Source organism: Drosophila guanche, unplaced genomic scaffold (genome assembly GCF_900245975.1).
Source record: "Drosophila guanche unplaced genomic scaffold, DGUA_6, whole genome shotgun sequence".
NCBI lineage: Eukaryota > Metazoa > Arthropoda > Insecta > Diptera > Drosophilidae > Drosophila > Drosophila guanche.
In genome coordinates this window covers 4241211-4267664 of record NW_022995752.1, presented here as the reverse complement: position 1 = coordinate 4267664, position 26454 = coordinate 4241211, and the positions used below count along the sequence as shown (strand labels likewise).

At 43.3% G+C, this 26454-nt stretch overlaps 7 protein-coding genes across 7 annotated transcripts; 3 read left to right on the top strand and 4 right to left on the bottom strand.

The window, feature by feature from the left end:
* Window positions 1-163: 163 nt before the first annotated feature.
* Window positions 164-2053, top strand: LOC117588096 (NADH dehydrogenase [ubiquinone] flavoprotein 1, mitochondrial). The gene is made up of 4 exons (XM_034279167.1): window positions 164-274; window positions 496-849; window positions 915-1749; window positions 1838-2053. The coding sequence occupies exons 1-4, from the start codon at window positions 229-231 to the stop codon at window positions 2031-2033; spliced, it is 1431 nt and encodes a 476-aa protein (XP_034135058.1). The 5' UTR covers window positions 164-228; the 3' UTR covers window positions 2034-2053.
* Window positions 2054-4257: 2204 nt separating this feature from the next.
* Window positions 4258-12524, bottom strand: LOC117588095. The gene is made up of 5 exons (XM_034279166.1): window positions 12329-12524; window positions 5729-6328; window positions 4984-5666; window positions 4661-4914; window positions 4258-4590 (listed from the first exon to the last, which is right to left on the bottom strand). The coding sequence occupies exons 2-5, from the start codon at window positions 6236-6238 to the stop codon at window positions 4337-4339; spliced, it is 1701 nt and encodes a 566-aa protein (XP_034135057.1). The 5' UTR covers window positions 6239-6328; window positions 12329-12524; the 3' UTR covers window positions 4258-4336.
* A 1719-nt stretch (window positions 12525-14243) lies between these two features.
* LOC117587791 (protein RCC2 homolog) lies at window positions 14244-17277 on the bottom strand. Its single transcript, XM_034278736.1, has 4 exons — window positions 17200-17277; window positions 16276-16679; window positions 15625-16206; window positions 14244-15564 (listed from the first exon to the last, which is right to left on the bottom strand). Exons 2-4 carry the CDS (start codon window positions 16615-16617, stop codon window positions 15028-15030), a joined length of 1461 nt encoding a protein of 486 aa, XP_034134627.1. The 5' UTR covers window positions 16618-16679; window positions 17200-17277; the 3' UTR covers window positions 14244-15027.
* Window positions 17278-20706: 3429 nt separating this feature from the next.
* On the bottom strand, window positions 20707-21973 carry LOC117587610 (protein ALP1-like). Its single transcript, XM_034278460.1, has 2 exons — window positions 21713-21973; window positions 20707-21654 (listed from the first exon to the last, which is right to left on the bottom strand). The coding sequence occupies exons 1-2, from the start codon at window positions 21950-21952 to the stop codon at window positions 20734-20736; spliced, it is 1161 nt and encodes a 386-aa protein (XP_034134351.1). The 5' UTR covers window positions 21953-21973; the 3' UTR covers window positions 20707-20733.
* Window positions 21974-22147: 174 nt separating this feature from the next.
* Window positions 22148-23628, bottom strand: LOC117587611 (sesquipedalian-1). The gene is made up of 4 exons (XM_034278461.1): window positions 23429-23628; window positions 23032-23367; window positions 22753-22971; window positions 22148-22466 (listed from the first exon to the last, which is right to left on the bottom strand). Exons 1-4 carry the CDS (start codon window positions 23487-23489, stop codon window positions 22168-22170), a joined length of 915 nt encoding a protein of 304 aa, XP_034134352.1. The 5' UTR covers window positions 23490-23628; the 3' UTR covers window positions 22148-22167.
* A 66-nt stretch (window positions 23629-23694) lies between these two features.
* Window positions 23695-24390, top strand: LOC117587613. Its single transcript, XM_034278465.1, has one exon. It carries the CDS (start codon window positions 23778-23780, stop codon window positions 24312-24314), a length of 537 nt encoding a protein of 178 aa, XP_034134356.1. The 5' UTR covers window positions 23695-23777; the 3' UTR covers window positions 24315-24390.
* A 105-nt stretch (window positions 24391-24495) lies between these two features.
* LOC117587612 (protein slowmo) lies at window positions 24496-25905 on the top strand. Its single transcript, XM_034278462.1, has 2 exons — window positions 24496-24554; window positions 24686-25905. The coding sequence occupies exon 2, from the start codon at window positions 24787-24789 to the stop codon at window positions 25444-25446; it is 660 nt and encodes a 219-aa protein (XP_034134353.1). The 5' UTR covers window positions 24496-24554; window positions 24686-24786; the 3' UTR covers window positions 25447-25905.
* Window positions 25906-26454: the final 549 nt, after the last annotated feature.

Sequence of the window (26454 nt, the reverse complement as noted above, 5' to 3'; positions counted from 1 at the left end):
TTATTATGTCCATTTCTATATAATATTGTATATTGTACAATACATTGTATCACTCTTATGTAGCTTCTCTTGAGGAATTATAGCCATAATTGAATATATAATTTATAAATAAAAAAACTAGCTATAAAAGTACAGAAATTGGCAACACTGCTTGAGACGACCGCAAGTGCTAATCTGGCAACGCCAAACGCAAACGTCACATTTCAGCTGGCAGTCGTCGCACCGAAAATGGCTGCAATTGTGCGATTTAATTTGTTAACCAAGCCGCAATTAGGTAAATAAACGCGAATCATTCATTGTACAACTATTAATTGGTGTTTTGGTAGTAGCATTGGCTATCCGCTGACTTGCGAGACTTGCTAAATAAGTAGCAGCAAGCCAGCAAAACAATCAACTCACTTGAAAGCAAATTATGTAATTTTTGCGCAAAGCAAAACAAAACGTAAGGCAAAGGCTCTGCGCAGTTTATTGATTTGTATTTTGTGCTTATTGCAGTTGCGACACTTCCGGCCAGCGTGCAGCTGCAGCGGCTGCAGAGCACAGCTCCACCTGCTGGAACGCCGCCACCACAGACAAAGACCAAGTTTGGTCCCTTGGCCGACGAGGATCGCATCTTCACAAATCTTTATGGACGCCACGACTGGCGGCTGAGCGGTGCCCTGAAGCGCGGGGACTGGTACAAGACCAAGGAGATTGTCCTGAAGGGTCCCAATTGGATCATCAATGAGATCAAGACATCGGGTCTGCGCGGACGCGGTGGCGCTGGCTTTCCCAGTGGCATGAAGTGGTCTTTCATGCAAAAGCCCGGCGATGGACGCCCCAAGTACCTGGTGGTGAATGCCGATGAAGGTGAGCATTGTGAAATCAATTTTAAATGAACGATTTACATTAGTTTTTCTCTGTTTTTGCTTCAGGCGAGCCTGGCACCTGCAAAGATCGCGACATAATGCGTCACGATCCCCACAAGCTGGTGGAGGGATGCCTGATTGCGGGCGCTGCCATGGGCGCACAGGCGGCCTACATCTATATTCGTGGCGAGTTCTACAACGAAGCCTCGAACATGCAGCTGGCCATCGCAGAGGCCTACCAGGCAGGCCTCATTGGCAAGAATGCATGCGGCACGGGCTACGATTTCGATGTCTTCATGCACCGTGGCGCTGGCGCTTACATTTGCGGCGAGGAGACAGCTCTGATTGAGTCGCTCGAGGGCAAGCAGGGCAAGCCACGCTTGAAGCCGCCATTCCCCGCCGATGTGGGTGTCTTCGGTTGCCCCACAACGGTCACCAATGTGGAGACGGTGGCTGTTGCGCCCGCCATCTGCCGTCGCGGTGGCACTTGGTTCGCCAGCTTTGGTCGCACCCGTAACTCGGGCACAAAGCTGTTCAACATCTCGGGACATGTGAACAATCCCTGCACGGTGGAGGAGGAAATGTCCATTCCGCTGAAAGAGCTGATTGAGCGTCATTGTGGCGGCGTCACTGGTGGCTGGGACAATCTGTTGGGCGTCATTCCCGGCGGTTCGTCCACACCGATTATACCCAAAAATGTATGCGACGATGTGATTATGGATTTTGATGGCCTGATTGCGGCCCAAACATCGCTCGGAACGGCGGCCATCATTGTAATGGACAAGTCCACGGATGTGATCAAGGCGATTGCGCGACTCATCTCGTTCTACAAACACGAGAGCTGCGGCCAGTGCACACCATGCCGCGAGGGCATTGGCTGGATGAACAAGATCATGACTCGGTGAGTAAAACCCCTTTTTGCGATTATTTCAAACCAGAACCAGATTGAGGCATGTTTTCCTTTCCTTCCCCGTGATATTTACACACAGCTTTGTCAAGGGCGATGCTCAACCCGCTGAGATTGATATGCTGTGGGAAATTTCAAAGCAGATCGAAGGCCACACCATTTGCGCGCTAGGCGATGGTGCCGCCTGGCCTGTCCAGGGCCTCATTCGTCACTTCAGACCCGAGATCGAGAAACGCATGCAACAACATGCGCAGCAAACGAAGCGCGCCATCAACTAAATATGAACTTAATAGCGAAATGTCTTTGTTTTATCCTTGATTTATTGAAACCCCTACGAACTCTATAAATGCATATAAAGTTTAATATTCTATAAATCAAGTTCACATTTTTCCATTTGCTACTTTTGTTGAGGTGTCAGCTTCCGTAGCTATAAATTTGATCTGATTAGCGGACGGGATTAGGTAATTTCACTCCTACTAATGCCTCCACGAAGAAGACCTTTAAGACAAGGAATATTGCTATGTAGTAAACGATTTGGTTACTGCCAGGTTGGACTGCAGGAAGATTCCAATTTAAGATCAAGTGACTCATGACTTGATATTTAATAACTAATTAATTAAACCCTTTGCTTCTGTGTGGCTAATAGATACATTTCATATGAATTACCAGAATTATATTTCATGAGGCCCTTTGTCTAACATTGGAATATCCCAGATATCGAGACGATGTGTGTGACGCATAGATGAAAGGTTTCCGACCCTATACAGTATACATAATCTTAAGCAGCATCAATAGGCGAGTCGAATTAGCTGTTCGTCTGTCTGTCTTGTTTGACGTCTAACAGGAATAATTTTGAGCTAGTTTTGTTCAGTCAATTGTATCTACAGCTTCGGGTGTGTGTTTCGCGGAGTAAGCCGTAAGCCGCGACGTCCATGTCCACCTCTAGTTTTGTAGTTCGTGCTAAATTGATGCAGTAGCAGGAAGCAATGTGCACATATTAAATTGGAATTAATTGCAGTTATGTATGTATCGACTATTACAGCATCATATAAGCAACGGGAAAAACTATAATTTGTATATTTTCTAAACATAACCCATCATCATATCATACCATTACAGCTCCAAGGTAAATAAAACAATTTGCATTTTTTTTAGTATGTAGCATATTTATAGTTTTTAGTTTTTAGAGTTTCTCATTTGGTTTTTGTTTTGTTTTCGATGAAGGTTTTTAGTTAAAGTACAAAATGATATTATTTAAACTTAGTTTAGGGTTTCTAGCCACTAGTTTAAAGGCGTTAACAGCAGCTGCTGCTGCTTCAGATGGCTTTCAAGAAAGTTTAAAGGGGAGTAAGTTTTACATACATACAGCTTCGAAGTGAAATGAAATGGTTTGATTGACGACAGCATTGCTCTTGTATAGAAGTAAAGAAAGACACGCAAAAGAGTACTCGTAGTTGTGGTAGTAGTAGTAGTTTCCCTCCTCAGTATGGTGGTATAAAAAGTACTGCATAGAAAATTGCATGTGGCAAAACTTGGCAACGGATAGTGGCAGATTTTGTTTTTGTTTTGTTTTTCTTTGCAATTGAGTTGGGGGGGGGGGGGGGGGGGGGGAACACTCCTCAGCGAGTCATCCAAATTGCAAATGAAACCCGAACCTGAGTTTGTTCTGTTTTATGTCTGTTCTGAGTCGCTTCAATTGCACTGTACGATATTCAAAAATGGTTTAGAAAAAGTGTATAATAATATAAGAATTAAGTCATAGAAATATGTATACAATACTCGTTTTTGTTTTGTTTTAAATCTTATCCACACATTTATAATCCTTTTTTTTTGTTAGTTTTTCTTGTTTTTATATTTATGTATATGTATATATATTTATGTATATATGTATTTATGTAAGTTTATGCATGTTTCGTTAGGTATATGTACTCGTATTTGATTTAGTTTTGTTAGGTTTTTGTTTTTAAATTGTTGTTTCAAAAGTTTTAGATCTCGTTTAGTTTGATTTTGCTTTGCTTTTCTTTCGTTCGTTCGTTCGTTTAACTTGGCTTAAAGCGTTCATCTTATTGCTTATCTATGAGAAGGAACATAGTACAATATATGTGTGTGTGTTTTTCTTAAAAGACTAAACAACATTTCGAACAAGTCACTAGAAGAGTTTTTTGGTTTTGCTTTAGCTTTTTGCTTTTATTTTTACTTTTACTTTTACGTTTACTCATTTTTATTGCATAGCTTTAGGCGCACAACATCGTAGTGTAAATAAGCGTCAACTAACACATATGTATATATACATATACTATATGTATGTATGACCTATGTATTATGTTGTATATATTTTATGTATGTATATATATATATATATTTATTTTTATTTTTTAGTAGATTCTTCTTTGTTTTTGCCAACTAATTGCGTAGAGCTTTTGAAAAACATCTAGATAGTTCAGGGGCAGGGGGGGGGGGGGTTGGCTAGACAGGATCAGGTCGTAAGTAAAAAATATATTATATATGCATTGCATATAATGTATATCAAGTTTTGTTTTGTTTTGCTTTTTGTTTTTTGTTTGTTTAGTTTAGTATCACACTAGTAGAGATAATGCGAAGAAGCCTGAGCTCTATACTGTTTCGGTGTCAGCTTAATCAGTTTGGGATTGAATGCACCGAGGGCCGCCTCATTGGTGGACGATGGCGGAGGTGGCACCGTGTGCGTACGAAAGCGTGATCTCAGAAAATTCTGCATGGAGCGCAGCCGTATGATGGGCGCACAGGGCGATTGTCGTAGCGAATTGTGATTGAGCGCCCAATAGATGACCGGACTGATGGCCGAGTAGAAGTATCCTAAAATGGAGAGTTACATGCAGATCATGCACTGGCTATTCGCTGGCTATTCACCTTGCTATTCACTCACCCAATAACAGACTGAAGTACACAGAGGACTTGCTGCAGTATTGCTTGTAGCCGAAATTCTTATAGAATATGCAAAAGACATGCGGCGCCCAGCAAACGATGAAAATGATGGCAGAGGCGATCAGCATGTTGGCCAAATGGCGTCGCGACCTCAGGGTCGAGGTCTGTGGCAGCGGTATGCCCGGAGTGGCCGGACCCCGACCAGCACGATGTATGCGCTGGCGCTGCGAATGGGCGCGTATCTCCCTCATGGCTCTGTGGGATGGGATTAACAAATTAAATGCAATTCCACACACAAAACAGTCAATTAACGAGGCTAATCACCTGGGCGATATGGGATTGCTGGAGCGAAAGGAGCCCGCATCCAGGGCCGAACCCGACCGTGGCTGTAGCGTGTGCATTTGTATGTCGCCTGGACTCACGGCCATTGGTCCACCGCCATTGCCATTGCCATTGCCATTCCCATTCGAGGTATCGTCCACGGTAGTGGGTCCGCCGCAGGCCGCCTGCTGTGCATTCGCGCAACCCGTCACAATCACCATGTGCGTCTGTCGCCGCAGTATGGGCATGGGCAGTGGCAGTTCCCCGTGAGCCGCACGAGCCGTCAGCGACAGGGCGCACAGTTTGCGACGCACGCCGTAGTGATTCAGCAGCACCCCCACACCGGGCAGAACGAACACGGCTATCGTGTGGAAGATGATGAACGACATGAACATGGCATTGGCCCCCAGGTCGGAGGTGCAGCTGATGCTGATTGGGTTCGGTGTGGTGCTGGCATTTGTGCTCCCCGCACCCACGCCCTTGATGATCACCGACTTGGCGATGATCTTGTAGGCAAACAGGAAGGGAGTGCTGATGGCTGCCGAGGCCAGCCACGAGATGAGTGCCAGGGACACGTGCAGATAACGACGCTGCCGCAGCTGAGCCAAACGAGGATGCTTGACGGTGGCATAGCGATCCAGGGAGAGCATGAAAAAGGAAATGGTGCTGGCCGCCACGGGCATGACCTGTCCACGACGAGAAATTGCTGCTAAACAGACATCAAATATGTACAAAATGGTTCACCCACCTGTATGTAGTGTATGACCTTGCACAGCACCAGCGGCAGCGATCTTGTCCTTCGATTCATGGCCAGATTAAGCAGCGTAACAGGCGCCGATATGCCGGTGACTAGCAGATCTGCAATGCACACGGCCAGCAGCAAGGGATTCCGCAGGCGTACCGAGGAGGCCGAGCAGAGGGTGAGCACCAGCGTGGAGTTGCCCACAACGCCACCAAAGACCACAAGACCATAGCTGACGGCCAGCAGCAGGAGTGTCAGAGAGGAGATGGCATTTTCCGAGTCGCCGCCGCCGCCAGCAACAGCGTCAAGGTCGTAAGGATTAATCAGACTAAAGTTGCCATAGTCAAAGTCCGTGACGGAACTTTCCAGCTCGGTAATGGGCTGTGTGCCGGGGCCCAGTTGGTTATGCTCGAGGAGTGCGTAATGCAACTCCGTGGTGTCGAGGTTGTTGTGCGCCTGGAGCTGATGCCGGCGGTACATGTGCTCCCACCATTGCTGCAGATTGTTGCTGTTCATGCTGCGCGTAGCCGTCGTCGTGTGCCAGTCCTTGTACGATCTTCGTTGTCGATGCGTTTGTCTGGCCGCCTCATTTCATACTAAGGGTGCCTGGGCGAGCAGGACACAAACCCAAAACGGGGGAACGAAAAAAAAGGTAGCAAAGTGTAACAAAATGCCATCATCATCATCAGTCTTTTTGCAGCAGCAAGGACACACATGCAGGAAACAGACAGAGAACAGATACGGACATGGCAGCCAACATACATACACACACTCCAAAATTCCACAGACACAACCACACAGAGTGTTACGAGTGTTACGAGTGTTACGACCCTTAGTCCGACCCTTCCATCCACCCACTTACCCAACGCTGACACTGACACTTATGCAATGAGAGAATGCGAATGCCAACAAGATAGCAGAGGGTATAACCAGTAGAGGGGTAGTAGCAGCTAATGATACCCTAGTAAAACCTAGCCAGATCTGCGCACAGGTTTGCTTAACAATAAGCGCCTTGTTCCGCTTTTAAAGCTGATTCACCGACGAACCTCTTGCTGCAACCATCATACCCCACACAAAGTAGCACACTCAGGGATTAGTGCTGCTCTTCCTTCCGCCTTCCCTGCGGCTGCTGCTGCTGCTGCTGGCCCCCCGAGCCAAATGAATGGCAACCTTGCACTTTGCGCCCTCGACAAACAACCGCAAGGTTTGCCTCTGCTGCCGCCTCGCTGTCTCTGCTGCTGGCTCAGACACACACATCCACGGCCACTGCCACTGCCACATCTGCGCCCAGTTGACGTTTAAGCCCCATCAAGGAAATGTGCGGGTGTCGGCCAAAGTTTGCACTTAATTGCGCGTTAAGGCCGCCCACAGTGTTGCCAGACCCGGACCCAAACCCGTAGCCGTAGCCGAACCCGGCTTAAGCTTAAGGCTTGAAGCGTTTGGCAGCTGCAGTTTTGCAGGTGTGGACAATATCTCTGGCATTGTGGCAATAAATGCAAGCCAGCGTCCAGCACAGCTCAGCTATTAAAAATCTTAATTGAAATTGTTATCAAAAGCGAGTTAAAAACTCATTAAGCGCAGTGGCAAGGAAAGGCAAGGAAGGGAAAGGAAAGGGCCAAAAGGAAAGGGTGCATCAAGATTCAATTTGAACATGACAGTCCACAGGAGAGACTGTCAGAAACAGAGTAGGATTTGTGCCAGCAGTCTTGAAAAGGTAGGTTAAGTTTGTGGTTAAAGTTTGAGTTAAGTTGAGCTGCAGTTAAACGTCATTGAAGTTGGGCAGGAATAGTTCTTTGGATCTGCTTCACAACTAATACTGCTTTTTGAGAGTTGATAGAGCTAGAGAAGGTCACCTGTAGTCAAACATTTCTTAGGGGTATTATTACTCCTATTATCTACATATGTATATTCATTTAGAAAGCTGTAATACATTTCCTAATTCAACTTTTAAAAGTCAAACTCTCTGCAACTCAAATAAAATGGTGTGCTAAATGGTGACTCGACTTACAGAGGTGGACACAATGTTGGCTCGCCTTAAAGCAAATCCCTAATGGCTGCATTTTCTATTAAAAAACTGTCTTTGCCAACAGTTTATAGAGATTTCCATAATAAATGTTTCTTCGCTTAAAAAGCCACAAATAAAAATCCGGATAAGTATGCTACACAAAACGTGCAGCCAATAATTTCAATAATCATGAAATTGCATCGTGCGTCACCCTAATAAAATCACCCACCCATACCACAGTCCACTCGAGGGGGGTTTGGCTGCCTGCGTCAGTCATTGTGCAGGCAGCCCCCGTCATGACGGGGTGACGCGTCACCTCCTGCCTGCTCCTTCCCTTCTGACTGGTGTGTATCAATTTTGTTGTGTGCGGGTGAGCAGTGGCGTAGAGGTAGGGGGCAGCAGCCTTCTCCTGCTCCACCAACGCCATTGTCCTGCGCACTGTCAATGTGTGTGTGCTGGCGCTCTTTGTGTCTGTGTGTGTGTGTGTGTGTGCGTGTGATGTCAACGCTTTTGCCTTTTGCTCTGGTTTTTTCCCTGCTCTTTGTTTTGCCGTCGAACGGGCGGGATATGTTCAACGGGGGTGTGGGATACTGTTCAACGGGACAGAGTCTGTGGGGATGATGTGAGTGACGTTTGCCTAATCTGCTTAATTTGCGTTAATTTAATCGTGGCTAACGGTGTGTGTGTGTGTCGGGTAAGCACATGTTGCTATTGCCATTTCGACGCCTAGACCTTGATTTGTGCAAGCCATTGAGAGGTGCCATCAAAGAAATGCTACATTACATTACATTACATTCCCATTGTCAGAAACGTATCCATACATTGTTCATACATACATACATATATATGTACATACATGATATGAATTGATATGGTATGAACATATGAACATATGTATATACATTATACATACCTATATTCTTGATCAGTAACAATAGCCGAACGCCAACAGCTTTGTGTATTTGTTGATCTTTCTCCCCGCCTGCACCATCGTGCAGTATGCTGCTCTGGGGGAGGGTAGTGTGAGAATTCATGTAGATGTAGATAACAGATGTAGAGACAATGTAAGATTTAAAATTGCAAAAAATTAAAAGGCTATAAGTATATGTACATACATACATATGTAAATATCTATGTATTTATGTTAATGCGTGTATGCAAATACTGACTGAGTACCGGGTCATGTCATGTTCCTACTCGTTTTGTATAATACAAATCAATAATTAATTTTAATTTGTTAATTTTTATTTATAAACTATTATTAAAACAATGAAGAAACGATTAAGGATCAGATTAAATCGCCATAAAAAATCAATTAAATCTTTTCAAATGTTATACGAAATATATTTTAATGCTAAAAATGAAAGCTCCATAATAATAAATGAATATAAAATATAAATATATATATACATTTTTTTTCTCTCGCTTTTTATTTTGTCTGTTATCTGTCTGTTTAAACAATAAGTAAATTGTATAATTAAAATTAAATTAACAGAAATAGCAGTTTTCCAATGAGCCCTGCTATTATATATAACATCTTTTCTGTTTGTTGCATTTATCTATCGGGGAGATCAGACTTAAGGCTACATTATTTTCGTGGTTGTGGAGTCTGTCGATGTATTTCTTACTAGTTTTATTTATTTCTTATTTAATTGTTGGAATATTCAGATCTTTGTGCATTTGCAATGCATTGACAATGTGTCGCAAAGTTTTTGATTGGTAACGCTGAAGTATCTCAATATTTGAGTTGCTAGCAGGCCCCCAGAGCTGTATAGCGTAGGTCCAAACAGGCTTCAGTATGGATTTGTAGAGGCGAATTTTGTTTTCCAAAGTGGTTTTTGATTTTCTACTTATCAACCAGGACATCTTTAGTGTTTTAAGTCTGAGTTGTTGACATTTTGCTTTAATGTGGGTTTTCCATGTTAATCTGCGGTCGAGATGCAAGCCGAGATACTTCATCGAAGGAACCAGTCTTCAATTAGGCTTAGCTCACTCTGCAGGAGTTCAGAAGCTTCATTTATAGACGTGCTTGTGGCTTAAACGGCTGTATCATCAGCAACAGTGCAGTTGTTTGGGTGTAGAGAATTGGTCCCAATACGCTTCCTTGTGGGACGCCTGCGTTGATGAGAAGTAGTGTCATCATCGGTTTTCTGCTGCACGTAAAAGCATCTTTTAGCCAGATATGATTTGATTAATAAATAGTACGGACCAGGTAGACATTTCTTTATCTTGTACAGCAAACCTTTGTGCCAGACTCGATCGAACGCTTGTTGAACATCAAGAAATGCAGCAGTGCAGTATTTTTGGTTTTCAAATGCCGAGCATATATCATTAATAACCCTGTGACATTGCTCAGGGGTCCCGTGACCTCTCCTGAATCCGAATCGGTATTCAGGAATGATGGAAAGTTCGACCAAAATTGGCAATATTCTCTTCAATGGTATTTTTTCAAACACTTTCGAGAACATTGTCAACAGACTAATGGGACGGTATGAAATAAATAAAAATTAAGTTTGTATAATGAAAACTATAAGTCTTGCGTGGTATGTAAAATAAAGTAAGTAAAGATTAAGGATCTGATACAGTCAACATAAACAGTCTAATAATACTGTCGATATGTTGTAGAAAAAATAATCATAATGGTAAAGATAAATATAAGCTAAAAAAAACTCGTTAAATTAGGCTCCAAAAGCATTCCTCTACTATATGTATGTACACATGTAAATATTTAATGTACATATTGTATACAAACATATATGTACATACATGTATGTATAAGTACGCAAATGTATCGGTGAGCAGCACCCATGGCTGAGTGAGTGGGTGTTCGTGTACTTTTCTCACCTATTGTCTAATAGCCAATAACCTGTTGAGTGTGGAGTCTTATTTATTGTTTGAACTCTTTGCAGGAGTCGCAATTAAAACTGTAAACTTCCCATTTATGTGGCAACTCTGCTCATTAAGTTGCCCTACCGCCTAAACTTAGTGGCTGGTGACAATTTTGAACCTGCGGGGTGCCTGGCCTCTTGCCTCGCTCTCGATTCGCATATTGAAAATAAAATATGTATGTGTGTATTAATTTACGTCACTCAAACGTCAGCAACAAGCACAAAAGGTGACAAAAGCTAAGCTGAAGAAAAAAAGAAAAGAAAGAGATGCTGAAGCTGAAGCTGAAGAGAAGGCAGCAGGCAGCAGGCAGCAGCCCCAAAAGAATGGCCATAAGAAAAGCCAATGAGATAAAAAGGAAACGGAACGAGCGTCCCAAGTCCAACGAGTGGAGCGACGAACGACGAACGACGAACGCGATGATGATGAGATTTGTTGTTGCTGCTAATATGAAGAGTGTCCGCCACAGGTAAGTTAATATAACAGACACACGCACACCAGACACCAGAGAAGATACTCCCCCGTACACAGATACACTCAACAAAGAGACCCAGGGACCCGGCTCGGCCCCGGCCCAGGACCCAGAACATAGAGGGATACACATTGGGGGGCGCAGCGGTGTCGGCTTCTGGCTGGGGCCTTTGCTCTGCTCCGCTCTGCTCTGCTCTGCTTGCCCGCTGCTTTTTGTCTGTCTTTATTGATTTCGGCAGCTTTTATATTATAATGGTATGGAGTGGGTGGTGGGTGGCAGCTCGAGTAGGAGTGTCCGCCACTGTCCAAGAGTACTTTTCGGCTTCTTCGTGACCGCCACAATGGCAAACAAACAAAGTCTTTTGGTATCTGTGCGCGCTCCCTACCCCCATCCCGAGCTATTATTCGATGAAAAACAATTATTATATTATTTTCCAGCTATTATCATATTCCTTTTTGGAACAGTTTTATTCATAAAGGAGCGTCACCACTCCATCGCGGCACCCGTCCTATTATCATTATTAGAATAATTATTTTTAAGAGTTTTTTATGCATTAGGAACACGCAAACATTCTTCATTTATGGGTTGTATATTTTTTTAAAAATAATATTAGGAATTATTTCGCTTTATTATCTATCCATGGCTGCACCACAACTTATTTTAGTATATTCATTTTGTTGGGGGCCCTGTGAAAATTCTGGTAAATTCATTGGAAGTGAGGTAAATAATAAAAATATTCATTATGAATACTCCCTCCCACCTTGTCACCCACACATCGCGAACATGTAGCTGTGTGTGTGTGTCCTCTCTGCCACTCACTCACTCTCTCTTTCTGTCAGCTTTAAGACCCTATGCAAACCTTTTTCGACGAACAATGAAGAAACGCGTGGGCCAGGGGCGTGGGTGTGGGGATGGAACACACACACACACACACAGTCGCAGTATAACAATCCCCATCACTATCACACTCTGTAGCTGCTCCTTCACAGTGGGTTTCATATAAAAAAGCGACACCATAATTACTAACCATCAAAATGCGCGTGATGGAGTGCCATGACAAAAGGCACAACAAAATAATCTTGCATACCAATTAGTGGAGGCATCAAATGGAGGCGGGCACACAACACTCCCCTCCACATCCACACACACACACACACACACACACACACACATATAAAATATATACCCATGTCCAGATATCCTAGCTGCTTCCCCAAACACTCTTTATACGTAATATCCCTACCGTGTTTTGCTGAACGAATTTTGCTGGGTTGATGCTGCTCCTCACCCGCTGTTAAGGGATTCTTGTTGGTAGTTGGTAGTGTTGGTGGTGGTAGCGACGTTGTTTATTTTATAGAAGGCACTGTATTTTACAGTTAGAACTATTTTGCATATATTTTTGTGCTGTTATTATTGCTGTTTCCTTGCTTGTTTCTCTTCTCTTCGGTTCGTTTCGTTTCGTTTCTTTTTTATTTATTTATTTTTTGTTTGTAATTTATCAAATAACACTTTAGCAAATATTTGTTTTATTTCGCAAGATTTTGTGGTTTTTATATATTTTTTTCCCCGTTTGTTTTTCGGTTGTAAAATTTGTTTAAAAATGTTGCCCGCTTTTTGTGCTCTTTTTTGGCCTTTTTCTTTTTTCTTATATTTGTTAAATTATATTTGTTGATATTTTTGTGACTGTCTGTGTTAGTGTGGTATGTGTGTGATTGTGGTATGTGTGCGTGTGTACGTGTGTGTGAGTGTGTCGGGGGGGACAAACAAAAAAGAGTCCAAAAAAAAACAAAACTCAAATTTTGGCGTGCAAAAACTGTTCCTCAACGGCGCACATTTACTCGACAGGACTACGGAAAAGGACTGGCGTTGAAAAAGTTTCCATGGCATCCATCCCGGAGAGAGTCCCGTCCACAGCAGACTTCGGTGGAGTCTGCGCAACGCGCAACGTTTCAAAATTTAAGTATTTTAAATTATCCCGACTTGTTGACAAGCCAGAGACTAATATTATTTATTTTACTTGATTTATTTCATTTGATTTCATGATTTATTTTCTCAATTTTGTAACAACAATTATTTTGATGGATTTCATTTCCGACTCTGCGCAACGTTTCAAAATTTAAGTATTTTAAATTATCCCGACTTGTTGCCAAGCCAGAGACTAATATTATTTATTTTATTTCATTTGATTTCATGATTTATTTTCTGAACTTTTTTAACAACAATTATTTTGATAGATTTCATACAAACGAAAACCATCATGTCATGTTATATGAAAACCTTCAACAGGTGCGAAATGGTTGAAAAAATTGAAAATTCGTACTTTTTTCACATACTGGGCTTACCTTTCTGTACGTACCTTGCGAGAGCAAGGGAGGAGCAGAAAGAGCCTCTCTTCTCTTCTCAATAACTCTTGAGCAAAAGCTTCACGAGCACTTTTGCGCTCTCTTGCTCTCCGACACTCCGAAACATATTGTTTCTTGGGTCCTCGGGGGCGACACTGTACGCCACTCTTGGCGCGCGTTTTGAATTTGAAACAACTGTACATGCTAGCAATCGGCGATGGGTTTTGTTTTTAATTTGTGCAGATACTTAGTAAAAGTGACTCTTTGGATCACATGTGGAAATGATTCCTTTCCACAGATTGACGTGGTTGGTTGTACTTTAAAACTATTAAGGGAATTTCCCGCTTAGTCTGGGGAGGAGCCATAGAGTGAGTCAGAAAAGCATTTATGCCGTCAAGTTCTATTAGAGGAAAGTGTATCCTTTCAAAACCCTCTGAGAATGAGTGCGGCATGAAAGAGGATTCCCCTAATGACTGAATTTATAAAACCAATCATTTACTCAGTTAGAAAGATGCCAAAACAATTTTTACACACTCCAAAAAGAGGGCAGTCTGGGTCCTAATTTCATACTATTTTATGTGGCCATAAAACTGTTTGGAGTGGAAAAGATGTCCAAAGATTCTATGGCATAGAACCAAAGATAATGATAGCCCAATTTAAAGGTGCCAAAAACATTTTTTAAACACTCTTAAAAGTGTTTGAAGGTTGGTCATATTTCTCTTTAAAATTATGGTATTACTCCCTACACTCTTTTTCTGGATTTTCATAAGTAGCATTGTTATAATGTTTAGAAATGGTTATACTCTCATCGTTTAAATACTAACATTCTCTTTATTTAAATATTCATTTTGTATATGATTAAAATGCATGATGTACTTGTGTAATAGTTGCAACTTGTATTGGATTTTGCTCCATGGTATACTTTATAAATGTAATATATGTAACCTACGCGCTTAAATTGTTAATTAATATTTGTTTTTTGTTTGTAGTTTGCCATTCGTTCACTTTACTCTGTTCAAAATGCAGAATACTGTTCTGTTCTGTTGTTGTATGCCTTGTATGTTTGTGTTATTAATTGTTACATTGAAACTAAGTTAAATTTGGGTGTAGAATAGATGTACTACATTTTGCTTTTTCTTTTGTTTGTTTGTGGGTTTTCATGTTGTAAGCCTAAAGGTGGGCGGCAATAAATTAAAGGGAGGAGTGGAGATAGGGTGGATAGATTTTTTCTTTATAAAATACCACAATAAATTAATTACTAAAAACTTGTAATTGTGGAAAAGGAAATTACATATTCCGAGATTATGTTTAAAATGTACGTAGCGTAGAGTGCAGCCTTGCTATTACGATCTTTTCCGACTTATAGCATACAATGTTGATGGTTATTTTCGTGTTTTTGTTTGTTTTCTGTTTTTTTTCCAGTAAGTAGCAGCAGTGTTTCGATGATCAGTTCTCAGGGTTTCTTGTAGTATTTTCGTGGTAACCTATGTGGATCAGTATTTTGTTGTTGGCAGCGGTATACTTATCGATAGCAGTGTATTGCTTTTGGGTATGCTGCCCTGCCTTTGTCCCCATCTCCCGCGCAGGTAGGCAGCTTCTTCTAATCGTCGATAGTGTACTCTGGCAGCTTCTCGTACTTCTGCTTGGTGGCCTCGTGTGTGGTGTCCACCAGCAGGGCGGTGTGCGAGTAGCCCATTGTCACCTGAGGTATTTTAATGCCATCCATCTTGGGCACCTCTTTGGGCACCGTCGAGGACTTCTGGAACTCACCAATGCCCAGCTCTCCGAAAGTGGGCGATGCACCCCAGGCAATCAGTGTGTCGTCGGCTGAAATCATGATCGATGTGTTGGCACAGCCAAGATCGGTGATGTTCCAACCGGACAGGTCTTGCACGGGCTTCGGGTACATATTGGCCTCGCCCGTCTTCTTGTTCTGGCCAAAGAGATAGAGCAGGCCCAGCTCGTTGACAATCAGGCTGAATGTGGAGCCACAAAATACGCTGCGCCCGCCACGACCCTGAGTATCGTAGAACTTCATCAAGCGCGGCACCATCTCATCCTTGGGCTCGGCATGGCCCAGACGACCAAAGCCGCCAAAGCCCCAGCTATAGACGCGCTTCTTCGAGTCAATTGCAACCTGTCAAGGGGTATTATTTATGTTTAAGTAGAGAAAACAGAGATACGAGATCTTTCTTACCGTGTGGTTGTTGCCGCAGGCAAAGTCCACAATCTGCACTCCATCCACGGGCGTCACATGGCCCTCCTTGCTCTTCTCAATGTACAAGACAACCTTCTTGGGCGAGGTCTCAAAGTGGAATGACAGCTTGTTGGCATTTACAAAGTACTTGGCATCCGTATTGTGACCCAACTGTCCATACTCCGGCAGACCGAAGGTGTGCAAGTTACCCTTGATGTCCAAAATTACCGAAAACTCGGCGCCACAACCTATGCGAATGATGGGTGGACCCCGATAGTTGATCGGAGTGGGGGAATATATATTGGCATGGGCATTGCCCACACCGCACTGTCCCGACTTGTTCTCGCCGAGGGCGTACACGGTGCCCGTGTCGGTGAGAAAAAGTGTATGATGGCGTCCGACAGAGGCCTGGACAATGTTCAATTGCTCCAAGGCCGGAATGATAGTGGGCTTCTCCACCAGCTTCACATCCGGACTGAAGCCCAATTGTCCGCTGGGATTTCGGCCAAAGCCGAGCGCCTTGCGATCCATATTGATGAGTATGGTGTGGGCAGCACTCGGACCACTGGCAACATACCGATACTGCGGAGTAGAAACAATTGAAGATTAGCTTCTCAAATCGATGAAAAGTCCCTGAATAAGCCGACTCACCTTCTCCTCTGTAAACCGATGAAAGCTGTACAAGTTGGGGCGCACTTTTGTGACATTTTTGCGATCACGCTTGCCGGTCAGATCCCAGGTAACCATGCCGGCCAGCAGCAACTGTCCTGGCGTCTTCTCCAGCGTGGCCAGCAAGTCCTCGGGCAGCTTGCTGGGCGGATCAAGATCATCGTTCGGTATGAGCACCTCCATTTGATTGGCAGCCGCCTGCCGATGGGCGGCATCATCGTCGGAATCATCGCTGAACTCGTCCTCGTAGTCGGACTCCTTCTTCTTGGGACGCCTCTTGTTGGGACCAGCTCCATTGCCACCTGCCTTGCGCTTAGCGGACATATTCTCAACTAAAGTTTCGTGTGTGTGGAGTTTGGGGTTTGTCGGCTCTGGCTGCACAATAGCTGTAACGGAAGAAGAGGCAAAGGCCGAACCTTCGTTGAGAACCAGAAATGTTTGTACGCAGCAAAGCAGCCATCAGCAAAGCAGCAGAGCGTGACCCGGCTTTGCTCTCACACGCTCAGCTCTATTCGTATATGGCTGGTTGTGTGTGTGTGTATGTGAGTTTATGTGGTGGTTTTTGCAAGAAAAACAAAATGAAAGCCGCTACTGTCTCTGTCAACGACGCCGACAGCAAGAAAAAACATTTTCCTCTATTAGATGAATCGTTTCACTTGAATAAAACAAAGCATTGTTTTTTGTTGGCCAATCGCACAGCTTTATAGGCAGCTGCTGATAGAATTAGCAAAGAAAGGCGGCTAAAAACAGATTTGAAAATGTTAGCGTCACTTCACAGACACACAAAGACCTGGGTCAGAATTCACAGCATTTAGCATTATTTTACTCCCATTTAAGTGTTTCTCACAACTATTTCGCTAGGCGGGCAGTTAATTAATTAAAACTATTTATTAGTCCCAAACTTACATTTTAAATCGCGAATTTATAGTAATAAATTTTGGATTTCGCAGAAATTGGCAAACAAACAACGCTAGCAGTGGTAGCGCGGAACTATCGATAAAATATACCGCACAACCCTCAAAAATATACCTTCTCATTTTAAAAATATACCGTAATCTTAAATCATATTCAGCGACTTTGATGTTCTATTTAATACTACTAGCTTACAAAGACTTTCACCACTGAAATAATCATTTAACCGGACTGAAGAATCAATTTTGCATGTTATAAATACGCCTTTTTATTAGATTGTATACCTTATGACCTTCTATTTTACAAATTTGTATTTGAATATTTCAAACAAAATCACCCTTCGGGGTCGGTTCTTCTATCTTTACATAATTGGGGCTAGAATCCTGTATCGACATTATCATTTATAATTCATTATTCATTTTCATTATAATTCGTTATCATCATTATCTTCTAACTATGTGTTTTCATTGATTTTATTTCTTTTCTTTTATTTTTATATATAGTCAAATATTAATCTTTTATATTTTATATTTAGCTCATTTATATTTTATTTGAAGTTTTTTTTTTCTAGCGACCTTTCAGGAAACGAGAGCTTTCACGCTGAGAAATATGTGTCAAAAAACAAAGGTGTCGACAACAGGTAAAAACATCACAAAAAATTCAAGGTGTCACGGTAAAATACACCAGCCGCTTCAGTCCTCCAAGTAACTGTACTTTCGAACAGTTGCACTTTACGGGGGATTTAAAATTTTTTTTTCATTTTGTGTATATGTCTTCAGTTTGTAAATGTACGTAAACCATTTCTCAGAGCCATGTTATATAATAAAATGATCCTGATTTTTTTGGCTTTTTGGTCTGCACATGCTCTTCGTCAATAGCACCTATGCAATTAACAAAATTCCATTGATTTATGAAATCAGTCAAATTTTATATTCTAGCCAAAGGTCACCAAAGGAGCTGAGTTCCTGCAAAAGGCAGTCTCGCACTTGGACAATATCAGCGCAAAAAAAAAATCCAAGAGATGACGCTGAAATTTTCGCTGAAGGAAGGGCTATCATGTTCAGGCAGATGTCGAAGGAGCAACAGATTTTCGCAAAGAAAGGAATTGACGAGCTCCTTATGCAAGCCCAATTGAACATGCTTACTTATCAAGGAGTATCAAGCATTGCACGCCTGCCCAATACTGCTCCTGTTTATCAAATGCCAGTTCCGGCTTATCCGCGCCAACAAATATATGTGAGCAATCCAATAGCAAGTGACTCCAACACCGTATCATCATTTGTGTCTGAAGATACAAACGCACCAGTTCCAGTTGTTATCACACTAAACAGAAACGTGTCAGCTTCCTCATTCGCGGATTGATTCAATAACGAATAACGTATAAGAGGTTTACCATTTTATAATTATATTTAAATACAAACATTTTTTCTTACCTTAATATACGGCTTGAGCATTTTAATTATGGCACTACATGTTTCTAGTAATATGCTCTTATCACAGTGTCCTGTCGTTGAATTTCAGGAGCAACCAAATGAAATAGTGCTTCATATGTTCCACTGTAAATTCTTAGGAAATTCTTTAAGTCAACAGGAGATGTTTCTTTTAGCTCCTTTAAACGATTAGGATGGGTGAGTATTTAGTATTAGTATAGACATACTGTGCTTTCTTTTTGTCGATTGCTTTTTTTCTTTTTTTTCCTAACATATGTATATGTATGTATTGCCATTACGGCAATTACTGTCTCGGTGTCCTAGGACATTTTGACTCGTTGACAAATGTAAACAAAACGAGAAGGGACGTGTGAGACGCTTCTTACGCGTCACAACTTTTATACCCGGTACTCAGTACTACATACATCTGCACCTTAGGTTATTTGTCAAATTTTACATTTTTTTTTTCATCTGTCACCACGATAGAATTTGTTGGAAACATGTAGGGTTCGAGTCGTTGGTGGTAGTGTTCGGGTCGACATTTCGAGTTCGAGTTGTGTTCGAAGAGAATAGAAATTATTATATCTTCGTTGTGGATGGCAATTTTGGCACGAACATCATTTGTAAACAATTTCTACAAGAATTAATACATTGCCTGCTTTGCTTTTTTCATTTTTTTTTCCAAACATATGTATTGTCTTTGATGTAAATGAGGGTAGCTTGGTATTAGTGCTGATGACGATAAAATTTGTTTTCCTTTTGCGACTGGTCCTTGCATACTCGCGTATAACTTCACCTTGATGAATTGATTTATTCGAATACGCTACTTTTCTTAACCATTCTAAGAGCAAACTTATGACTTTTCACCGCCGTGCTCCACATTGTATCGCCTATTCTCTAGGCACCACATTCTGGATTGACTAGGAGTCCTTTTTGATAACAAGCTATTGACATCTATAAACGTCGCGTTCATTGCATGGGTGTCGAGCCTGCTCCAGACCAACCCCCAACCCGTACTTAAATGCCCAGCACATGAAGCAATAATTATAATTACTTTTACCATATAGTCCCCCGAAATATCCCTTCCCTTGAAAAAATTGTATGTAACATTTACCATTTACAATCCCCATAGTTTCGCAAATTTTGAAAATTGTATCTTTCCTTCCTCTTCTGTACTTACATATGTATATTTAATTTATATTTATTCTTATTCCATATTCCATAATTAGCAGATAATTCTTAAGTTAAAATAAATAAATAAATATAGTCAAATGTTGAATTTTGCATATCGTACAGTGCGCACTGCCTATCGATAGCAGTAGTTTGCACTATTACCGATAAAACCGATTAACATTCTGTTCACTGAAACAGTCATTAACAGTTCATTTTCCTTCAGTTTCCAAACAAAATCCATTCGTGGGTGGTTTTTCTGATAATTTCTGAACGAATAAAACACGAAATGAGCAACACTTCAATGAACAAGAGCAACGAGGGCGACGACGGCTGGCAATGGAATGCAAACAACACAAAACTATTGGTGGACCTGTACGAGGAGCGCTACTTACGCTTCCAGGACCCGAGAGTCCGTAAGCGCAGTCTTTGGTTAGAGATAGTCGAGGACATGGAGCAAGCCGGCTACAAAGGCATCTCGGCAGACATCTGTGATCGCAAATGGCGCAACATGCGAAAGACCTACCGCACCTCCAAAGAGGCAATGCTGAAGAGCGGGCGTAAAAGCGTGGCCTGGCCATATTACGATTTCTTTGAAAAAATGCATCAAACGGAGGGACGTCCACAGTCGTCATCAGAGAAAAACTCTGATTCCGATGAAACAACATTCAACATTGCAGTAGCGGATATACTGGCAGCTACGTCAGAGTCCATACCATCCACCACCACTGCCGATGATCTCACAGTGACACAGGAACAACAACGACAGCTGCTTATCCTGGAGCGTAGCCGCATTGCAGCCGTGAAGGAGTTGAGCAGGCGCATCGACGAGTCCAATGCCATACAACGCGATCGGAACGATCTGCTCAGAGAATTTCTGACAAAAATATAGTCCCATAGCTAACTGACCAACTAAATTCGAGTATATTTAAATATTTTTTATAAAACTAGCTATGAGGCGATCGCGCTTTTCTTCCACCGCCACCATATTGTCCGTGTCCAGCAGCCCATGCTGCCGAGAGTGGATTTTCTGGTGGTTTTCCGGCAGCATATCGAAGGCCAGAATGTCATCTTCGATATCCTCCCCACCAGAGCCCAGTATAAAATTGTGTAGCATGCATGCGGCGGACACAACTGTGGTGCCCACCTCCAGTGACGACACATCTAGCGATTCCAGGCGTTTGAAGCGTGCTATGAGTGTCGCAAAAGCTCTCTCCCCAGTTGCTATCCACTGACGTATGGCCAGATTGTACTGAGCATGGCAAGGGGTTGGCTCACCCACGTAGGGCGTCATCAGATTCAGCAGTAGCGGATACGTTTTGTCCCCCACTATGTGTTTGTGTTTTGCCATCAACGGCGTCTCCATGTCAATGAGATCCTCGAACAGGGGACTGGCCACCAGAATGCATTGCTGTTCATCGGCCACATCAATGTAGACATTGAGAAATCGACTTTGCGCATCGCAGACAACTTGCAGGGCCAACGTCGGATACTGCTTCGGACTGTCCTCGTCAATGCGTATAGGCAGCTTGAGGGGTATGCGACACTCGTCGATGACGCCCAGCACGCCTGTGAGTTCGCTTATCGCTGCACTTCCCTCGTCTGCTGCGCCATATTTCGGCCATTTAACGTAGCACGGCAGGAGCGCGGCAAAGGCAGAAGTGACCCACTTGAATATCTCATGACCAGAGCTCTTAGATATGGAATAAATCTCGCCAGCGTCCCGAAACGAGATGCCGCCGCCGAGCAGCATCAAAGTGTAGAGCAATTTTTCTGGCAGGGAAACGCTCCCAATGGGCTGATAGTGTTCCGCTCCAGCAATAGCTCGTCCTACCACCTGCAGCAATTTCTGCAAAGGGAAACGGTTGGTTTTATAAATACTTTAAATCTATGAACCAATGCCAAACCTCAAAGGTCGATCGCTGCATGCGAAATCGCTCCTTGAATTGATCGTCCATTTTTCGAACTGTTTCGTCCTTTTCCTTTAAGTCTTCTTCTTCGGCCTCCTCCTTGACTGTTTCCTTCACTGCCATGTGCTGTGTCAGGCTGCCCTCAAGGCAGGCCAAGTGAGCGGCCTGATGCAGCAGATTTGCGTCCAGTCCATCTTCCAAAAATAAATTCAACAAAAATGTTTTCCGGGCGTTCATTCTGCACAAACATAAACAAACGCTAACAGGTAAAAGTGCGCATAACAGTGTGCTGTTAAGCGCAGGGAAGCGTCTGCAAAGAAGCGATAGAAATTTGCTGTACATTTTCAAATTTGGTTTATTTTAGAATTATGAAACATTTTTTATGGTGAAACGTAATTAATTTTCATTTAGCAAATATCGGATAATACATGACAATTGGCATTCGGGGAATATCAGAATTGTATGAGCGGCTGCTTTTGGGTGGCCCGATACGCCACAATGCTGGGCATCAGTTGACTGCGAAAATGCTCATGGCTTCTGTTGAAGTCCTCCCTGGCTTTGTCCTGTCGCCGCTTTAGCTCGGCGCTCTCTATGTGATTGTTGTTGGCGTTGCGCGGTAATACTGTAGAAGGTCTGCCGCCAGGCGTTTGCGAGCTCTGATGATCGATGTAAAAGGCACTGGTCGTTGGTTGTGGTGCCGGACGTCGGGGCGCCTTGGGCGTACCATGTGGACTGCCATTTCCATTGCCATCTGCAAGTGGTATATGTTTATAGCCTTGCGTGGAAAATATGCAGCAAATTTTCGAAATTATTTCGCCCAGCGGCATGTTTTGATGGAATTCTCACAGACAGAACTGAACCTGGACCGATTCAGACTGAACTGAATCTGATAGGGTTCGAGGGCGAGCTGGCAGTGACGAAGAATCTTTGGTATTTTTTGTTTGGTTATGCTCTTGCTCTCACTCTTATCTCTATGCAATGTAACGGTAAAGAGGAAAACAGCTGGCGCTGACGTCACCAGTTCAGGGCGGGCGTACCTTGCTTAATCATGAGCTGCTCCTGCTGTAGTCGCGCATTGCTGGAGCCAAAGTAGCCATTGACAAACGGCATGGGCGACATGACCACTCCGCTCCGCAGTGCACTTTCGGGCGGTGGCGGTGCTGGACGATTGAATGGATTTGTTCGCCTGGGCGGAGGTTTTGGCTTGGATCCTGCTATGGCATTCTGCGAAGTTTCACCCACGTTCCCCAGCATCTCTGCAAAAGTTCATACATTAATGGAACATTGTTAGCTCCAAGGACTCCTGCTTGGCTTACTGTTCTTGGCATCCTCGATCTCCTGCAGCTGCCTTTGCAGCTCTGCCACAATTATCCGTTTGTACTCGTAGCCGGCACAGGTCAGTGCCTTCATCCATGTCTCCATGCTTTCCTGATCTTCGGCTGCGAGGATGTACGTGCGATTGCCATTGAAGGCAATCTCAAAGCAGTAGTTGTCCACCTCATTGGACAGTTCTATGGTGCATCCCTCGACGATAATCAGGCCCAGGGGCTCTTTATCCGTCCGAGCGTCGAAATAAAACAACAAATTGCCCTTCAGCACAAAGTAGCGTCGTTGAAATGCTTTGTTGACCTCGCCCCGCTTGTTCAAGAAGCCTACGAAACAAATTTCTGGTGATTAATAGCCAGAACAAACAAAACACCTCCATTACATTACCTTCGATATCGTACGGCGGCGTTCGCGCAAACACAGACAAATTCTTCTCGTTTATCTTCATGCTGGCCCGCGAATGGACTGGAAACTACATTCGAATTATAAATAACGTTCACCCAGATTATTTTTGTCGGTTCTTTTTCGTTTTCTTTATTATTGTGATGTGCAGGTAACCAAAAAAAGTGCCAGAATTGATGATATCGTGGAACAGCTGTTGAGGGCACGCAACTATCGCAACTATAACAGCAAAACAATGCTGGTGAACTATCGGTTTGGTCCCTTTTCGGTCGGCGTCTCATCGGCAAACGTTCAACAAAATTGCAAACCAACGATTTAGAAGAAAAACTCAACGATGTCGTACCTCCTTACCGAAATAGCCCTGGAAATGCTGGGCTACAAGTTCTACGACACCAATGGAACGTTTCATCTTACCAATTTCCAAACAAATACGGCCTTGGCAGAGACCAATCCCAACGAGCCGTCGCTGGAGGAGTTAATTTACTCCGATGAGCCCCATCGCGTTAATGGAAACTCTACTGCTGGCAAAACCAAAGAACCAACTGCGTCTACAAGCAAGGGCCAATCCACTGAGACCGCTACTCTGCCTCTCAATACGCGCCGCACGCCGGCTCGTGCTTTGGCCAAAATCATGGACTACGAAAGTGATAAAATTTGCAACCAGATCCGTGCGCGACTGGGCAAGTCGATCATCAAGGCTAATGCGGGAAACAACGAGAAGCTGCTGGAGGAGTGCTTAAAGGAGGAGACGAAACTGATCCAAGAGGATGCGATTGAGATGCAAAATTTCCGCGCCTTTTTGGAGGATCGGCTGCAGCGTGTCGACAAGCGACCGTACGAAAAGTACACCAAGACATTTGGTGCCGAGTAAAAACCATATCGAATATCGTAAACACCCAAAGAGAAAGAAGAATTCTAAATTTATTCTGTTCTAAGAATGTTCCTAAGAATTTCATTAAAATGTAATAAATAGTCATGTAAATTTAACTACATATGTTAATGGCTTTCATTGATTTAATAATGTGACCATACTAAAGCTTTCGTGTCCCATCGATACCTATCAGCCATCGGCAATTTCCCATCACTACTCAGCGCACAACACAGAGTAAAGGTTAGATTCCCCCCCTCGCCATAATTCGTCTGAAATATTCGATAATTACAGCATTTTTTGTCAAAATTTCGTTTGTGGAACACACCTAACACTATCTGATTATACTTTGATTTACCCCACTGCCCTTGCAGGCTGCAAACAAGCCTAGTGCTCTGCTGCGAATAAACGAAAGAGAGTCAAATTACCCAGCCCCACGACAACGAAACGGAGTGACGACAACGAGGCTTGCATAATGAAAATCTGGACGTCGGAGCACATATTCAACCATCCATGGGAGACGGTTACACAGGCGGCATGGCGAAAATATCCGAATCCCATGACGCCCTCGATCATTGGCACTGACGTTGTCGAGCGACAGGTCATCGACGGCGTGCTGCACACACATCGCCTGGTGCAATCCAAATGGTATTTCCCGAAGTGGACGCACGCGCTGATAGGCACCGCCAAGTCGTGCTTTGCCAGCGAACGCTCGACGGTGGACCCGAAAACCAGGCAGATGGTCTTGAAGACAAACAATCTCACATTCTGCCGGAACATAAGCGTCGACGAGGTGATATACTACGAACCACATCCTGCAGATGCCAGCAAAACGTTGCTAAAACAGGAGGCCACAGTGACTGTCCATGGGGTGCCGCTGTCGCACTACATGGAAGACTTGCTCACATCCACGATTAGCTCAAACGCTGGCAAGGGACGCCAAGGACTGGAATGGGTGATCGGACTGATCAATACGGAAGTTAAAGGCATTGCCGAATCGGCGGCTCGGGGCACCGATGAGCTGATACACACAACGCGGCGTTCCATTGATGAGGTCACAGAGAGTGCCCGCAAGGGCATGGATGAGATCAGTGTGCAGGCATCCAAGGCGGCAAAAGCGATGCACATAACATAGACCCTAGTGATGCAGGGGCTGGCTGAGTGGAGAGATCAGCTGATATTAATCTAAGCGCAAGATACGCTGTTTTTTTAGTACAACATTTAGTGCAACACATCAACAACAACAACATACATACATACGAGCAGCCGCAAATTCGATTGTTTCCTCAAATTCCCTGATTCCCTGATATATATTTTATATACAACACGACCACACAATGGTTATCAGTCGTGGAACTGAAATTGATAAGATTGGCGGCGGGCATAGGTTACCTGAGCCCCGCGCCATGCGAATAGTATAGTTAGCTGCAATGAGTAACAATAATCAACTATATATACTGTCAAAACTAATTATGCAAATCAATTTAAGTTTAACAAGTTTATAAAATGCCACAGCAAACATGGAACGGAACGGAACGAAAAGAGCAAACATTAAAAGCTACAATTTGCATACAAAATGCGTTTCAAGTTCAAATGGTTTTTTCATTGTATTTAATTTGCTATATTCATGTATTGCGTATTGTCACTGAAGTGACCGCTAAATGTAGCAACTGCCACGATTTTGAATGGCATATAGTAAATACAATTCGACAGGCGAATGCGGAATGCAATTATTTCCTTCCCCTCCCTACGACACGTTTTGGCTTCGTTTCGTAAATGTTTGGTTGTTTTTTATAGCATTGCATCTGCTTGAAAGGTATTCGACCGACCTGTGACGTCGTCCGCCTTATAGGCGCGCTGAATTCATTGATTTGTTGCTGTTGCCATACGGGGCGCCCCAACACCCCCACCCCACGTGCTGATAGCGACCTGTCTCGCTCGCGCTGCAGTGGAAAGGTTTTTATTTGAACAAGTGCTTTTGGTCTGGCTTTTCTGGAGCTGCGCAGTCGGCTATAAAAGCTGCTGCTGGCTGTTATGAAGCGAACAGAATTTACCAGCTTTAAAGCTGTCAGCTATTTCATTGCTTGCTAGCTGCATTAAAAATGGGGAATTGTAATATTAATTTAAATTAATCTCAAGAAAC